Raw genomic sequence first — 18,241 nt, forward strand, 5'->3', positions numbered from 1 at the left:
TAGTGGGTAACTTCTAGTCCCTGTGGTTGGTTCATTTCCGTTTTCTCTGGCCTAACCTGTTTTCATTCCTATTCTCTAAAGCCAAATCCTGTAATATACCTATATGGAATGTATGCATTCTTGGTTTTATAATCCCATTGTTTCCCCACCAAACCTCACTTTCTCTGTTAACTAACCTATCCTAATCTCTAAGGGGTAAAGTAATACTCTGTAGGATTTTAGAGACGTGTTGCTTGATTGGTTCTTTGAGTTCTTTATTCAAGTAGTTATGTTTCCTTTTTAAAGTCCTTCCTGCTTCTTTCTCCTTATGTATAGGTAATGCTTACAGTAGTTCTGGAGCTTGAACTCAGGTCCTGGGCACTGTCCCTGAGATTTTGTGCTCAAGGCTAATGCTCTACCATTTTGAGCCACAGTGCCATTTCTGTCTTTGTAATAGTTAATTGGAGACAAGAATCTCATGGATTTTCTTGCCTGGGCTGGCTCTGAATGAACCATGATCCTCAGATTTCAGCCTTCTGAGTAGCTAGGATTACAGGTGTAAGCCACCAAAGCCCAGCAAAGCAACTATTGTTGTCTTGCTTGGTTTATTAGAAATCAAACAGTAATTTTCCCAACTATTATGCTTCTGCAAGGGATAGAAACCTACACTGGCAACAGTTACATATATTTGTCACTCTGTCACCTAAAGTCATGCTATCATGGGCTCCTATTTTTCATTTATAGAGTCAGAATTATTCTATGGGTGCCTTGCCCTTCCCCCCCCAAACAAGCTAAATAAACCAACTTAGAATATAAGGATATATGTTCTAACTAAATGTATTAAAGCAACAATGTGAATATAAAGCCTTCTAAGTTTTTTCACTTTAAAAAATGTACTTAAAAATTATCTTTAAGGGGGCTGGGGATATGGCCTAGTGGCAAGAGAGCTTGACTCGTATACATGAGGCCCTGGGTTCGATTCCCCAGCACCACATATACAGAAAACAGCCAGAAGTGGCGCTGCGGCTCAAGTGGCAGAGTGCTAGCCTTGAGCAAAAAGAAGCCAGGGACAGTGTTCAGGCCCTGAGTCCAAGGCCCAGGACTGGCCAAAAAAAAAAAAAAAAAAAATTATCTTTAAGCAGTTGTATAGGGGAGGTATCATTTATCAAAGCAGTATATGATGCAGTGCATTTGATCTGTGTCCCCCCCTTCAACAATCTCAAAAGAAAATTTTGGGAGCTGGGAATATGGCCTAGTGGCAAGATTGCTTGCCTCCCATACATGAAACCTTGGGTTCAGTTCCCCAGCCCCACAAATACAGAAAACGGCCAGAAGTGGTGCTGTGGCTCAAGTAACAGAGTGCTAGCCTTGAGCAAAAAGAAGCCAGGGACAGTGCTCAGGCCCTGAGTCTGAGTCCCAGGACTGGCAAAAAAAAATTTTTTTTTAAAAGTTCAGAACAATCTAAACAGATGAGAAAAGTGTGTTCAATGTTGCTTTGTACTATAATTACTGCTATAACCACCTTCATATACTTATTCATATTGTAGGAGTTGTTTTGAATTACTACTTTCAGTGTCTGAAAGTGAGCTGCCATGCGAAGTCTGGGTACCATTCCTTCAGTCTCTACAGGTGAGTCAAAATTTTGGGTTGAGGGATATTGCCAGGTCTTGAACTCAGGAACTTAAACTCACACCTGGCTTTTGCTAATGATTGGTGCTCTACCATGTGAGCCATACCTCCAGTCTGGCATTTTGCTGGTTAGGACTACAGGTGTGAGATACTGGTGTTCAGCTCCAGGTGAGTGAAATTTTATTTATTTTAAAAAGTTCTCTGTATAGGGGCTGGGGATATGGTCTAGTCGCAAGAGTGCTTGCCTCGTATACATGAATCCCTGGGTTCGATTCCCCAGAACCACGTATACAGAAAGTGGCCAGAAGTGGCGCTGTGGCTCAAGTGGCAAGAGTGCTAGCCTTGAGCAAAAAGAAGCCAGGGACAGTGCTCAGGCCCTGAGTCCAAGGCCCAGGACTGGCCCAAAAAAAAAAAAAGTTCTCTGTATAGGAATTTGGTACATAGTTACTCCTAGCAAACTAAAATTGGTAACCCTGAAACAAAATAAATTCATTATATGTTGGCATTAAGTTCATGAGATGAGAAAAAGGACTTGTAGGTATAAATCCAAAAGAGCATGTTAAAACTTAAAAATATTAGCTTATATATACACATATGTATATAATTTTATTTATTTTTTGTTCATATAGTACTGAGAAATTGAACCCAGAGTACCTCATGCACGCTAGGCAAGCACTGTACCACTAAGCCACATTCCCAGACCCCCCCCCCGCTTTTTTATTTCAAATGCAGGTTTGGTGAGACATCTGTAATCTCAGTACTTAGAAGGCTGAGACGAGGTTCATGAGTTCAGAGCCAATCTAGGAAACTGTTTCAATAAAAGGAGAAAGAATGTTGTCTTCATTTAATTTTGTCTTTACATATTTTAGAAATTAAGAAAAAATTTCCATTATTAAAAAATAGAATAAATGTAAATATATACAAATATAATACATATATTAATAAAATATACAAGTATAAATTTAAAATAGAATTAATAGAAATAAATAGAAAACTAGAATATATTGTTATAAGGTAGCATATTTGTACACTTACATAATAATTTCCAGTATACAAAATTCCATTTTTATTACATTTGAGGTTTGTTTTTTCCCCTAAAACTTCAAAGATTTTCCCAAGCCTTCTAAGTTTCACAAAGAGCTATAGTTGCCATCATAGATTTTTGTTCATGCGTCTTATATTGACTCAATTATCACCTTTCTGTGTAGATGAACCAAACAGAAAGTGGCAAGTTAGAGTGAGATAGGGGGAGAAAAAAAATCAAGAAATTACAGCAACAGGAGACAAATTTGCCTGTCAGTGATGGAGACAGAAGTATTTAAAAATTACACATAATAAATAGCAGTTACTCATTTATTGACCACTAATTTTATTCACTGCCCCAGTAGGGGCCTTTCACTGATGGTTAGAGTATTTTCTAACTTCCTTGTATTATACTGTTACCTTGGTAAACAATTATCAAAGAAAACTGAGCCTCCAACAAGAAGGGACAACATCACTTCTTGGGTTAGGGTTAGGATAAAAACTGAGCTCTGGGGAGAATGGCAGACCACCCTTCTGTACAAAAGTAAAATTCTTGGATGGAATATTCTATATTTCTTGTGTGTGCATTCATTTTCTGATACTGGAGGGTCATTTGTGTTTTTGGCAACATGGACTTTTTTCTTTCTTTCTTTTTTTTTGGGGGGGGGGGCAGCCCTGGTCCTTGGACTCAGGGCCTGAGCACTGTCCCTGGCTTCTCTTTGCTCAAGACTAGCCCTCTGCCACTTGAGCCACAGTGCCACTTCTGGCCGTTTTCTCTATATGTGGTGCTGGGGAATCGAACCCAGGGCTTCATGTATTCGAGTCAAGCACTCTTGTCACTAGACCATATTCCCAGCTCTCCTCCCTCCCACTTTTTTTTTTTTTTTTTTTTTTGTGCCAGTACTGGGACATGAACTCAGGGTCTGGGCACTGTCTCTGAACTTCTTTTGCTCAAGGCTAGCACTCTACCACTTGAGCCACAGTGCCACTTCTGGCCTTTTCTGTTTATACTTGAACTTTTATACGGTATTCTATTTTTGGCCCCCTTTCCTTCACCCTTTGTATGTAAGTACTTAAAAGAGTACCTTTGGCAATTACCTTGTTTTTCTTATGCTGAGAAGGTAAAATAACACCTAATGAACTAAATTTTTATAACATTTTGTGTAGAGCCACCTCTTACTTGAATAATAATTTAATAGAAGAATTTAAGTAATTGTACAACAGTATTTAATAAATATTTAAGTAAGCAAAACTGGTGTAAATGAACTGAACAACTCATAGGGGAAAGGGGAAGGGGGGAGGGGGAATGAGAGACAAGGTAACAAACAGTACAAGAAATGTATCCAATGCCTAATGTATGAAACTCTTAACCTCTCTATACATCAGTTTGATAATAAAAATTAAAAATAAATAAATATTTAAGTAATATTTCTGGCTGAAGGAATAGGCTGAGAAGACCTCACAAATACTGCATAGTCATTTACATGAAAACTGTACCAGTGGCATCAAAATATTTAAATCAGCTCCTGTGAAGGGAATCTGGCCATTTTGATTGTGCGACACTGTAAATATTCAATAGTAATTTTAGGATTTAATTGATTATAGTGATAATTTTACCTGAATAAATAAAGGTAAACATTAAAGTATTTTTCTTTGGTTCTGGCTAGGGTGCTGTCCCTGAGCTTTTTTGCTCATGGATAGTGTTCTACCTCTTGAGCCACAGCACTTCTAGCTTTTTGGTGGTTAATTGGAGATAAGAGTTGCATGGACTTTCCTGCCCAGGCTGGCTCCTAACCTCAATCTTCAGATCTCAGCCATTTGAATATCTAGGATTTCAGGTGGTATGAGCCACTGGCATCCAGATCTTTCTTTAAAAAAAAAAAAATCGGGGCTGGGGATATGGCCTAGTGGCAAGAGTGCCTGCCTCGGATACACGAGGCCCTAGGTTCGATTCCCCAGCACCACATATACGGAAAACGGCCAGAAGCGGCGCTGTGGCTCAAGTGGCAGAGTGCTAGCCTTGAGCGGGAAGAAGCCAGGGACAGTGCTCAGGCCCTGAGTCCAAGGCCCAGGACTGGCGCAAAAAAAAAAAAAAAAAAAAAAAAATCAGTCTTGGGGCTTGAACTTTGGGCCTGGGTGTTGTCCCTGAGCTCTTCAGCTCAAGGGTAGTGCTCTACCACTTGAGCCACAGTGCCACTTCCGGTTTTCTGATGGTTAATTGGAGATAAGAGTTTCAGGGGACTTTTCCTACCTGGGCTGGCTTTGAACTTCGATCCTCAGATCTCAGCCTCCTGAGTAGCTAGAGTTACAGGCGTGAGCCATCCAGCTCTTAAAAGTATTCTTCAGCTAGTTGCTGGTGGCTCATGCCTGTAATCCTAGCTACTCAGGAGGCTGAAATCTGAGGATTGCAGTTCCCAGGCAGGAAACTCTGTAAGACTCTTATCTCTAATTAGCCACCACCCAACTGGAGATGGTGGTAGAGTGCTAGCCTTGAGCGAAAGAGCTTCAGGGACAGTGCCCAGCCCAGAATTCTAAGCCCCATGACTGACACCCCCCCCTCCAAAAAAAAAATACCTTTTAGAAAGTACAGAGCATTGAGTTTAAACCCTGATAGTCCCTTACCCCCCAATATCCTTTAGTTGAAAGCACCCTGGTTTTGTAAAATATGGCCATGACTTAAAGCTGTAATAACAGTTTTGTGGTTTTGTGTGTATGTATGACTTAGGAAAACCAAATTTAAATCTTTGAATTTACAGTTCAGATTTATTGAAAAGGTAAAACTACTTTTTATGGTAATTATTAGCTTATTTTCTGTATTTGCTCATTTGCTCTTTTTCTTTTAGGAGTCACATGATGCATTGTTAGAATTTGGGAATAATAATCTACAAATATTGGTTCATGTTACTAAGGAAGGGGTGTGGAAAAATCCAGTTCTTCTTAAAATTCTTTCTCAACAACCAGTAGAAATGGAGGAAGGTAAGTCTTTTTTTAATTATTGCTTTATAATGTTTGTTTGATGTACACAGGAATTACATAAATCAGATAGAGTACATTTCTTTTTGGACGTCATCCCGGGAAGATAATTCTTGAAACATTATTGCCCGTATAGAGTTGAAATTGTGTTTTACCAATATATATATACTTCATTTTTCAATTTTCTTGTTTTTTGCCTGTCCTGGGGCTTGAACTCAGGGCCTGAGCACTGCTCCTGGTTTCTTTTTGCTCAAGGCTGGCACTCTACCACTTGAGCTCCAGCACCACTTCTGCCTTTTCTATAAATGTGGTGCTGAGGAATTGAACCCAGGGCTTCATGTATACGAGCTGAGCACTTTACCACTAGATCATATTCCCAGCCCCTCAATTTTCTTTTAAGTAGTAGAAATCAATTTTTAGCCCTTAATATTTAGGTAGCATTTAAGTATCCCTTTGCATTGAGTAACAGTACTCAGTTTCCGAGTAGAAATAATCTTCTGTTAGTATTGGTGGATAGTAGAGCTATGCTCACATTTTTTTCACTGTTTACTACAGCTGAGACCATGGAATAAAGTGCTTTTTAATTTATACTTTTGAAAGAATTCAGTGTTTTATAGAAAAATACAAAGAATAGAATTTTTTTTTTTTGGCTAGTCCTGGGCCTTGGACTCAGGGCCTGAGCACTGTCCCTGGCTTCTTTTTGCTCAAGGCTAGCACTCTGCCACCTGAGCCACAGTGCCCCTTCTGGCCATTTTCCATATATGTGGTGCTGGGGAATCGAACCGAGAGCTTCATGTGTAGGAGGCAAGCACTCTTGCCATTAGGCCATATTCCCAGCCCCCACAATTTTTTATTTGCAAAACTGCTGCTTTAAGACCAGAGAAATTATGTATTTGAGTTGACCTTTGTATTTTAGAGACACTAAAGTATTCAATATAGTCAACAGCTTTAACTTTATTTGCTTCAAGTTTGTTGAAAGGTCAAAGGATCACATAAGTATTTCTGAGATTAAACATGTTTCACAACAATTTAAATCTTTTTGTCAGTGTGGAAATTTGAACTCAAGGCTTTACACTTGGTTAGCTCAAGGCTGGCATTCTTCTACCTGAGCCACACTTCCAGTTCTGGAACTTTACTGGTTAATTGAAATAAGAGACTCAAATTTGTCTGCCTCGGCTGCAACTCGGTCCTTAGATCGAGCCTTCTGGGTAACTAGTATCCAACCACTGACACCTAGCTTAGGTTAATTTTTAGGTAGGGGCTCGCATTTTTGCTTATGGCTGGCCTTAGACAGATGCCCTCCAAGCTATGCCTCCCATATAGCTGGGATGGCATGCCTTTGCCCTTATGCCTGGATGGGTTCTCCATAACTTTTTGCTTGAGAAAAAGTAGCTGAGTGGGATAAGCACCTGTACTTACTTTCATACTTAATTATTTGTCTGTATATTTGTGTTGGTGTCAGTCCTGGGGTTTGAACTTAAGGCCTGGCGCTGTCCTTTTTTCCTAAACGCGGGTGCCCTACCCTATGAGCCACAGCTTAATTTACAGCTTTTTGGTAGTTGTTTAGCTATAAGAGTCTTATGGACCTTCCTACCTGGGCTGGTTTGAACTTCCATCCTCAGATCTCAGTATGAGCCACTGGCACCCAGCCTTCCTTCCTTCCTTCCTTCCTTCCTTCCTTCCTTCCTTCTTTCCTTCCTTCCTTCCTTCCTTCCTTCCTTCTTTCCTTCCTTCCTTCTTTCCTTCTTTTCTTCCATCCTTCCTTCCTTCCTTTTTTATTTCCTTCCTTCCTTCCTTCCTTCCTTCCTTTCTTCCTTCCTTCCTTTCTTCCTTCTTCCCTCTCTCCCTTTCTCCCTCCCTCCCTCTCTTTCAACAAGTTCTCACTGTGCAGTCCAGACTAACTTGAAACTGGACATCCTCCTACCTCAGGAGCCTTTTGACTTTGAGATTATCCATATCTGAACAAGTTAGAACAAGAAATTTGATGCTTTGAAATATCCCAGTTAGCTGATTTCTTTATCATGTTTGATCACCATGTACATGCTCTTTCACCTTATTGTGTCATGAGAAGATTGACATGAAGATGTTTCACTTTATTCTTGGTTCTGTGCTTTGATTCTGTTTATTATTTGCACTGACAAGAAAGAATGAGGAAAAGAGCTGTTAAATAATAAAGAAATTGATGTTTATTGCTTTATGGTTAAGTCCTCAAATGGCATCCCTTTGTAAATGTAGGGAGATGAAGGCTAAAATACCACCTTATTATTGATAAAAGATGTTAAGAAGACAGTGCCAAGAACAGCTATGCACTTACTGCTTAGTGATGGGGATACATTCTCAGAACTGAGTCATTAGTTTCTATGTGTGAACATTGTAGAATATACTTAACACAAAGCCACTCATTCAAGGCTGTTTCTGGCAATCAAGAGGTATGGTAAATATAAAATACTTGACTGCCACTGGTATAACCTTGAATACTGTTCATACAGTTGGTTTGTGCCAGTCCTTGGCACTGCCCCTGAGCTATTTTGCTCAAGACACTCTACCACTGAACCACAACTCTACTTCCAGCTTTTTGGTAGTTAATCGGAAGTAAGAGTCTCAAAACGTTCCTTCCTGAGCTGGCTTTGAATCATGATCCTCAGATCTTAGCCTTCTGAGTAGCTAGGATTACAGATGTGGGCTACTTGCACCCTGCTTAAAAACTATTTCTTGTTTTTGTTTTTGTTTTTGTTTTTGCCAATCCTGGAGCTTCAACTCAGGGTCTGAGCACTGTCCCTGGCTTCTTTTTGTATACAAGATGAGCACTTTACCACTAGGCCATATTCCCAGCCCCTTAAACTATTTCTTTAATAAGTAGTAGGAATGTACTCTTCTTTAAAAAAAAAAGTAAATAAGGGGTTGGGAATGTGGTTTAGTGGTAGCTTGCTTGCCTAGCATGTATGAAGCCCTGGGTTCAATTCCTCAGTACCACATAAACAGAAAAAGCCAGAAGTGGCACTATGGCTCAAGTGGTAGAGTGCTAGCCTTGAGGGAAAAAAAAAAAAAAAGATGTCAGGGACAGTGCTCAGGCCCCAAGTCCAAGCCCTAAGACTGGCTGTTGTCCCCGCCCCTGTCCCCAACCCCCAAATTGATGTAATGGGGCTGGAGATGCAGCACAGTAGTAGAGCTGCATAGCTAGCATGCATAAAACCCTAGGTTTGATTCCTAGCACTTAAAAAAGAAACGATACAGCAATGGTTTAAGTGATTGTAATTTACTAAGTAAAGTTAGGGTTTTTTTTTTGTGTGTGTGTGTGTGTGTGCGTGTTTGTTGTTGTTGTTTTGCCCATCCTGGGGCTTGGACTCAGGGCCTGAGCACTGTCCCTGGCTTCCTTTTGCTCAAGGCTAGCACTCTACCACTTGGCCACTTCCGGCTTTTTCTGTTCATGTGGTGCTGAGGAATCAAACCCAGGACTTCATGCATGCTAGGCAAACACTGTACTACGAAGCCACATTCCCAACCCGTGAAATTAATTTTATCTCTTAGAGATAATAACTATGATTTGTAAAGTTCCTTCTATGTATTGGGCACTGTAGCTGTGCTTTCTTATGTCATTCACTGTATAAAATATCTGAGAGATCACACATTCCTGAGACCATGTAGTTAAAATTATGGGGGTAGAATTTGGACACAGATGAAGTATAAAAGCTTTGGCTAGATATTGATAACCCTTTAGTTGCTAAGTATATAGTTTTCTTTTAAAAATTTAATTGTCAAGATGACATACAAAGGGGTTACTGTGACATAGGTAAAGTAGTGAGTACGTTTCTTGTCAAACTTGCTACTTCCTCCCTCATTTTTCTACCATCTTCCCCCCTCCCAGGTATATAGTTTTCTTAAGTATGTTTAATATATAAGGCGTTGTGCCTAGTACTCTAGAGAATATAAACGATAACAAGACATGCTAAGATAGGTGGTAAGACATGGTAAGATAATAAGAGAGACAGACCAACAGAGATTGACAAGTGTTACCTACCTTAAAGAGAAGTTTAGAAAACTTATCACTGGGTTTCTTGTTAGGAAAACAGATTTTAATGCCTTATTCTAGACTGAAAGAATCAATACGCATTTTAATAAACTCTCCAGTGATTCATTAAGTATACTCTCAAGTCTGAGAAACTTGATTAGCTTAACCACCTAAAGGTGTTTTGTTTTTTTTTACTTACTTATTACTCCCTGGCTTCACATGCCAAATTCCAGCCTCTTCTTTACTAATATGTAATGTTACACATTTGTTGAGTATTTCTTACTCAGAAATGGAGTGTTTGTATAGTACATTGTACACTCATTGCTTAGTTGCTTATTACTCAGCCTACTCAGAGCAGCATTTTCCAAAGTGTGTACTAAACCAGGAACATATGTTTTACTGGGTACTGATAGTATGTATAAAAGGGTTCTCTGGTCAAATCAGTTTGGGAAGTATTAGGTTAAATAAAAATCGAACAGTTTTCTTTATTGCAGGACTGTTCAGAGATTTGACCAAGGAATCCTTTTTTTTTTCTAGGAGTATCTCTCAGGTCTTTTGGTCGGTGGAACACACTTTGAGAAATGCCTGGTTTAGAGGAAACAGCACCACTGGCTTTGGAATCCTTGGCAAGTCACCTAATCTCTGAATATTAATTTTCCTAACCTTAAAGCGGGGATAATACTTGCCTTGGTGGTGGTGTGAAGAATAAATGAGAAGTATATAAAAGCATCTGGCATAAAACTTGGCACTGCCTAAGTACTCAGTTGATAGGCATTAATAGTCAGTAGGTTACTTTTTGTATCTTTTTACATTTATGCTACTTTATTTCACCATTCCTAGTCTCATTAGAAAATGGAGATGATCAAATAATTTATGTTCAGAGTGAAACTAATGATTATGTGGAAATCATAGCAAATTTATTCTTCGCTCATCTTTATTAGATAAGTATTAAGACCAGAATTATCTTCCCACTTACATCAACTGAATTTTCATGAAGTAAAAGCAAACCAATAAGTCAGGTGTGAGTGGCTTACACCTGTAATCCTCGCTGAGATCTGAGGATCATGGTTTGAAGCCAGTCCAGGCAGGAAAGTCCATGAGACTCTTAGCTCCAATTAACCACCAAAAAGCTGAAGTGAAGCTGGGTGGGACTCAAATGATAGAGCCATCAGCTTTGAGTAAAAAAGCTCAGGGACACAGTATTCAGTCCCCATACTGACACACACACATACACTCACACACACACACACACACACACAATAGGATTGACATGTTGTGTGGTATGTTATCATAAAACTTTATTTTTTTTCTATTTCCTAGTCAATAAATTGATTGCACAAGAAGGACCTTCTTTTCTGCAAATGCGAATAAAACATTTGTTGAAATCTAACTGCATACCCCAGGCTACTTCTTTATCAAAACTATGTGCAGAATCCAAAGAAATTGCACATGTGTCATCTTTTCAGCAAGCCTATATCACATGTTTATGTTCCATGCTCCCTAGTGAAGATGCTATTAAGGAGGTAAGTAAATTTTAAGTTAACTATGAATTTAGTAATTTGTATAGGTATTACCTTGCTTATTTTTTCCATCAGAGTGAAAAACAAGATTCATTTTTAGGCAAGTAAAAAATTACTTAATTGTACATTTAGCAGTTTTAACAGATTAAATGTAAAGTTGTCCTCTTAAGTGGACTTGAAAGTAAATAATTAAGAAATCTAAGTGATGTTTATGTGTCTGGGTGATGATCTACTATTAAATCTTCTAATGTGAAATCTTTTAATGTGAAAGTTTTTTCTTCTTACAGTAATAATTTTATTCTTTTTAAGAAAATTGTTAATAATGGCATGAAGGTATATAAGCTAAGGAGAATGGGACTTAATTTAGCCTCTCTACATTTAGATTTAGACATTGAACTCTGAATGTATTTTGAGTAACAAGTGGCCAAATTGGATACCATGAGAAATAATAACATTGTTGAGATTTTAAGCTTTGTATTAATGATCATATTAAATGCTTTCTTAAACAGCCTAAATTATGCCAGGTGCCAGTGGCTCATGCTCTGTAATCCTCACTACTTTGGAGGCTGAGATCTTAGTATCACGGTACAAAGCCAGCCCTAACAAGAAAGTTAGTGAGACTCTTACCTCCAGTTAACCACCAAAAAGCTGGAAGTGGAGCTGTGGCTCAAGCATTAGAGTGCCTTGAGCAAAAAACTTGGGGACAGTGCCCTGATTTTTAAGTCCTAGAACTGGTACAAACAATCACAAGAACCTAAATCATTATTTTTCTTAGAAAATTTGAAATAATTTTTATTTTATTTTTATTTATATAAAAATTTTTATTTATTTATACACATATTATTATCCGTCATGGAGCTTGAACTCAGGGCCTGGGTGCCAAGCTTTTTCACTTAAGGCTAGTGCTCTATCACTTTGAGCCATACTGCCCTTCCAGTCTTCTGGTGGTTAGTTGGAGCTAAGTCTCACACTTTTCTGCTTGGGCTGGGTTTGAACCATGTTCCTCAGATCTCAGCCTCTTGAGTAGCTAGGCTTACAGGTGTGAGCCACTGGCACCTGGCATTTAGAAAGATTCTTTTTTTTTTTTGTGGGGAGATGGGGGGGTGTCGATTTTCTAGTAATTTTTGATTAATTAGGAATACTTCAGTTTTTTTTAATGATTTACTTTTTTTTTTACTTGCTATTTAGATTTGACTCATAAATTCTTGTTTTATTTCTGTATTGAAATTGTGGGGGTAGGGGTGGGGTGGGGGTGGGTGGGGGTGTGGTGGGGCTTGTACTCTGGGCCTGGGCACTGTCTCTGAGCTCTTCAGCTCCAGGCTAGTGCTCTACCACTTTAGCCACAGCATCACTTCCGGTTTTCTGGTGGTAATGAGATAAGAGTCTCATGGACTTTTCCTGCCTGGGCTAGCTTTGAACGTTGATCCTCAGATCTCCGCTTCCTGAGTAGTTAGGATTATACGTGTGAGCTACCGGCTCCCATCTAAAGGGTTTTTTTCTAAGTGTAGGAATCCCAAAGATCTGGTCCTGTGCTTAAATTTTTATGATAATTTTGTTTGTTTGTTTTGCCAGTCCTGGGGCTTGAACTCAAGGCCTGAGCACTGTCCCTGGCTTTTTGTTTTTTGCTCAAGGCTAGCACTCTACCACTTGAACCACAGCGCCACTTCTGGCTTTTTCTACATATGTGGTGCTGAGGAATAGAACCCAGGGCTTCATGTGTATGAAGCAAGCACTCTACCACTAGGCCAGCCCCCTATGATAATTTTAGCTCTAAGTATCCTATGGTATTGACTAGGATCTAGTGATCCTTAAACCTTTTCATTCTGCATTGTTCCTGTGAAGTACTTTGTGAGTCTCTCCTTTTTTCATATCTGCTTGATTACTACAAATCACAACTTTCTGGTTGGGTTTTTTTTTTTAATTGGTTTTTTTGTTTAACTGTATTTTTTTGTGTTTTCTTTTTTGGTACTGGGGATCGAACCCAGGACGTTGCACTTGCTAGGCAAGCGCTTTGCCACTGAGCTACATCCCAGCCCCAAATCACAACTTTCTGTATTTACCTATAGGCACAGGGCCAATTAAATGGAGAAAACTCCAACCTAATCTCACTTTAAATAAATGATATTTCTTTATTCCATCCACTCTCCCATCCCCTCAGATTACCGTTTCTTGCTTTGTCCCTTCTCTTCAAGCCTATATTTTAGTATTTTCTGCCCCATCTAATAATTCTCTGTTGATGAACTTCTCTTATTTTTCTGTGTAAAGTGAAGCACCTGGAAGAGAATAAGCTTCTTCTGTAACATCTGTTCACTCTTCTGAATACATGTATATATACGTTCCCCTTTGTTAAGGATGAGATACAGATTTCACCAACTCTTGCATTGGTTACCAATCCCACAACAGTTTAAAAAGAAATGATACTGGGGTTTGAACTCAGTACCTCCCATTTGTTAATAACAATAATAATAATAATAATAATAATAATAATAATAAGCAGGTACTCTGTGACTTGAGCCATGCCTTCATTCCTTTAGTTTTCATATAAGGTCCTGAAATTTTGCCTGGCCTGGCCATGGATGGTGATCCTCTCAAGTAGCTGAATTCAGAGGCATGTGCCTCCATCACCTGGTTTCTTTGTTGTTATAGGGTTTCAATAATTACCATCTGCCCTGGGTATCCTTGAACTGATCTCTACTCTCTCTAGTAGTGGAACTACATGTGTGAGCCACTATACCTACCTGCAATTCTCCTTTTCTCTATCATATTACCAGTTTCTCTTTCTCTGATGTAATCACTTCTTCAGCATTTACATTAACTTCTTAAATTTTGAAAAAATAAATCTTGAGAGCCTACTTCCCCTTGTAGCCATTGCCCAGTTTCTCCCTTGGCTTTCTAAACATTATTTCCTAAACTACTACTGAACATTTTTTTTCTCTCTTCAAGGCATTCTAAGAGGACATTTTCCTTTACCAATCCATCACATCATTAAATTCACTGTTGACTTTTATATTATATTCTTTTTTTTTTTTGCCAGTTCTGGGGCTTGGACTCAGGGCCTGAGCACTGTCCCTGGCTTCTTTTTGCTCAAGGCTAGCACTCTGCCACTTGAGCCACAGCGCCACTTCTGGCCGTTTTCTGTATATGTGGTGCCTCATGTATATGAGGCAAGCACTCTTACCACTAGGCCATATCCCCAGCCCCATCACTGTTGACTTTTTAGATTATGTCTTAACAATTTGACTTCTCAACTTTGCCTCCTTAACAGTTTTTTACTTGGATAGCACAGTATCCTGACTTCCTAACTACTTAACCTCTTATTAATTCTATTTTGATTTTTCCATGACCTAATGTTATAGTTCCCAGTGATTCTGTCATTGATCATCATTTCTCTTATCTACACTTTTCTTTTTATTTATTTATTTATTTATTAATTGAACACAAATTTTTTGACAAGGTGTTGTGCAAAAAGGGTACAGTTACATAGTAGGGCAGTGTGTACATTTCTTGTGATATCTTACGCCCTGTTTTTCTATCTCTTCTCTAGGTCAGGTAGACATATATACAATATACAATGTATCAAGAACATATACAGTAGCCACGTGGCCACACCCAAGAAAGTTTGCCTAGGGCTTTAAATGTAATGTCGATATTAGACCATATGTCGACAGTAGTCTTATATGAACGTACATACATAGCTTTTGAGCTATTGTATTCCCCTGAGAGGTCAATTTTTGACCTTTATATGTTGAGTAATTGTTTGGTTTTAGTTACATACTGTTGGGTCGCTGCCCCAATCCTGTGGGGAATACTATTTGACAAGCAGTTTTTGGTTATCTACACTTTCTTGATTATCTAGTCTCAAGGCTTTAAATGCCATTCAAAATCTGAATACCAAATGTTTCCTCTCCAGCATCAATCTTCTTAGAGGAAACTTGTTGCTCTGGAGATTTCTCACAAGTCATATTTGTTTCTGGTAATTCAGAAAAGAGGAGTTTGGCTGTAGAGTTCTGAAACTCCCTTATGGTTGGCTGATTGCTTAATTGGATTAACTGGGGAAGGAATGTCATGTTTTAGTCACAATATGTAGGCTTGCTTCCTTTTATTGATAGCTACTAGCCATTTAACCTTGCACACATAGTTTCTTTTTCTTCACCTGTAAAGGGTCCAAAACAAGTAGTTATATTACCAAATGGCTAGATAGTTCAAAAGAAATATAAGACCAAGAGCAGTTCCTAGCATATCATAGACACTATATAAATAGATTCTATAACTAGGGAGAAGCAATCAAGTACACTGATCAGAGGTAAAATACAGATTTAGATAGATAGACGCTTTGGTATACACAGATAATTAGCCTCTTATGAGATCATTTGCATTTGTGTGTGTGTGTGTGTGTGTGTGTGTGTGTGTGTAATTAACTATAAGCCTACACAGGTTTGCAAGTTCTCAGGTAGAGTAAGCAGATAGACTATTGATCTCTAATAGCAGCTGTAATATTTTGTGTTTGGGAAACTTAAAGAGTAAGGTGTGTAATAGTTTCAGTATCTGAGACATAACAAGAATTCAAAAGAAGCTGCTAAACTGTGGATTTGATTCCTCCCCATTCTGTAACACATTTTTCTTTAATCTCTCAACCTTTGCTTATTTAAAACCTGTTTTGTTTCTAGCATTGTAGTAGGCATTGGTAAATACAGAAGTGTATATCGGTAGTTTTGTTTTTGTCAGAAACAGTTCTAGGAAGATTAGTACTAAGTTATGTGATACTGGCTATATGTTCAGTAGAAATATATGTATATATACATATATACATTTGTGTGTATATGCATATGTATATACGTGTGTGTGTATATATATGTATGTATACACACATGGAGAGGGAGCCAGAGGCAGAGAGACATTTATAGAAGCTTTGTGGAAAACTTAATGCTTGAGTTGGACCTTGAAATAATGGTGGTGTTTAGATAGATAGAAAGGTTTAAGGATAATTGTTGGGTAGCAGAAGTACAGATATCAATGTATTCTTTGCCAGAACTCACTATAGAATATCTTCCTTGGGCAGAAAGTGTAATTTGATCTTGTGGGAAGTAAGATGTGATGTGTTGTGTGGGGAGAAAAATGACATTTGGGGGGGGGTGGCATCAGTTGTAGGGCTTGAACTCAGGGCCTGGGCTCTGTCCCTGAGCCTCTTTGTGCTCAAGACTAGTGCTCTACCACTTGAGCCATGCACTACTTCCAGTTTTTGAGTGGTTAATTGGAGATAAGAGTCTCATGAAGACTTTTCTGCCAGAGCTGGCTTTGAACAGCAATCCTCAGATAACAGCCTCATGAGTAGCTAGGATTACAGATAGGTGTGAGCCAAGCCATGGGCCTCTGGCTTGACCCTCAGGTTTTCTACAGTCAAAATTGGGAAGGTTTGGAAAGTAGAAACTGCTATGGTTGAATATAAACTAGATTTAGGACAAGATTGTGGAAAAAGAACTTGGTGGCAGGACAAAAATACAGGATGAAATACAAGATAACCTTGAGTTTGTAAGGCTTTTTGACTAGAATGGCAAAGGGGTAGAGAAACAGGGAAGGGAAAATCAGCCTTGTGGTGGATTTACTTATTTCTTTGCCTTTTTTTTTTTACAGTGTTGGGATAAAACTAGAACTTAGGACCTTGCTTGTGCTAGAGAACTCTACTTTTATACACGGTCTTTCTGGTTTATTAAAGTAACAAGTTAGGGACTAGAATTGTAGCTCAGTGGTAGTGTGCCTGACTAGCACGTATGAGCTCCTGTATTTGACTCCCTGTCCCCCCTCCCCAAATTAATTCAACAGATGAGTTCCAAGGAACTGTTACAGGAAATGTCATTTGCTAGTACTCTACAAGGGTTGGCAGTCCATGGCCTATAAGCTAAAATCCACCCGAATACATTTATGTTCTATTTAACTATGGGGATGTGTTCTGAGAAATGAATCATTAAGCATTTTCTTCTTAATACTAATATCATAGTATATGAACATGTATCAAGATGATATAACTTACTGTACACCTAGGCTATATAGCGTATACTGTCATTTTCAGTCTGGCTAATGAAGTACCTTTATGCAGCATATCACTGAGTATATCTGGCGTTTTGTTTTGTTTTTCTTTAGATTGGTTTGCCATATAAGTCAGGCTGACTTTGATCTTTTTATGTAGTCTAGGCTGGCCTCAAACCTCCTTTTTTTATTCTTTCAGTACTGGTGTTTGAACTTGGCTTTAGGCTTGCTTGGTTTACTTGCTTGACTGCTTACTCACTCTTTTCAGTTGAGCCACACCTTCAGCCCTGGCTATTTTGGAGATGGAGTCTCTTTGACTTTTCTGTCTGAGCTGGTCTTGAAGTACAATCCTGTATCTCAGCCTCCTGAGTAGCTAGGATTACAGTCATGAGCCAGTGACACCTAGCTTAAGTGAATGTTTTTTAGGAGTTTACACCATACCTGGATGTCACTAGTACAAAATCATGTTCATTTATGTCTTTGTGCTGTTCTGGAAGAGAGCTTGTAACAGATAATCAGCCTTTTTACAAAAACTCTTTTCTAGCCTTACAAGAACCATATATTTTTTCAATTATTAATTGTCAGTCTCCATATCAGTTAGTTCTTCATGTTCTACCAATAAGTAAATTGAAGCCAAGATGATAATATTCCCAAAGCCGCCCTACATGCCTTAAGCTAATTATAGAGCCAAACTCAGGCCACAATGCAGGTTACCTGGTTTCTTGGTCAGCCATCTTTCCACTGAATTGTATATCATCAGTGCAAAGTGATGAAAAACATGGCTTTTTTCTCTGTCTCTCTTGCTCCCTCTCTCCCTACCAACCCCCATTACTTTCCCCACCCCCAACCCCTCACCCAACAAAGTTTGGGATTTTTAACCCAGGGCCTCATGAATGCTAGGCAGACTATCTACCACTGAGCTATTCTTAGAGTTATCCTAAGAGCTGTTTCTCAATTGGGAAAATCTTGGTGGTACATCATTTTTGTTTATGTTTGTATGTGCACACAAATGCAACTTAAAAAATTCTTATAATTTGGATTATATTTATTCAGAAACATTTTGCACACATTTTTAAAGGGTGCA

The 18,241-nt window shown here is 38.8% G+C and overlaps 1 protein-coding gene across 1 annotated transcript in view; it reads left to right on the forward strand.

Annotated features, from left to right (window-relative positions):
• The window catches only part of Rlf (RLF zinc finger), a 57,561-nt gene that overhangs the window by 16,738 nt on the left and 22,582 nt on the right, over nucleotides 1–18,241 (forward strand). The window contains exons 3-5 of the mRNA XM_048350989.1: nucleotides 1,527–1,608; nucleotides 5,475–5,607; nucleotides 10,934–11,136. Of these exons, the coding sequence (XP_048206946.1) occupies nucleotides 1,527–1,608; nucleotides 5,475–5,607; nucleotides 10,934–11,136 (418 nt within the window). The remainder of the gene's footprint in view (nucleotides 1–1,526; nucleotides 1,609–5,474; nucleotides 5,608–10,933; nucleotides 11,137–18,241) is intronic.

Source organism: Perognathus longimembris, chromosome 7 (genome assembly GCF_023159225.1).
Source record: "Perognathus longimembris pacificus isolate PPM17 chromosome 7, ASM2315922v1, whole genome shotgun sequence".
In the NCBI taxonomy this organism is placed as follows: Eukaryota; Metazoa; Chordata; class Mammalia; order Rodentia; family Heteromyidae; genus Perognathus; species Perognathus longimembris.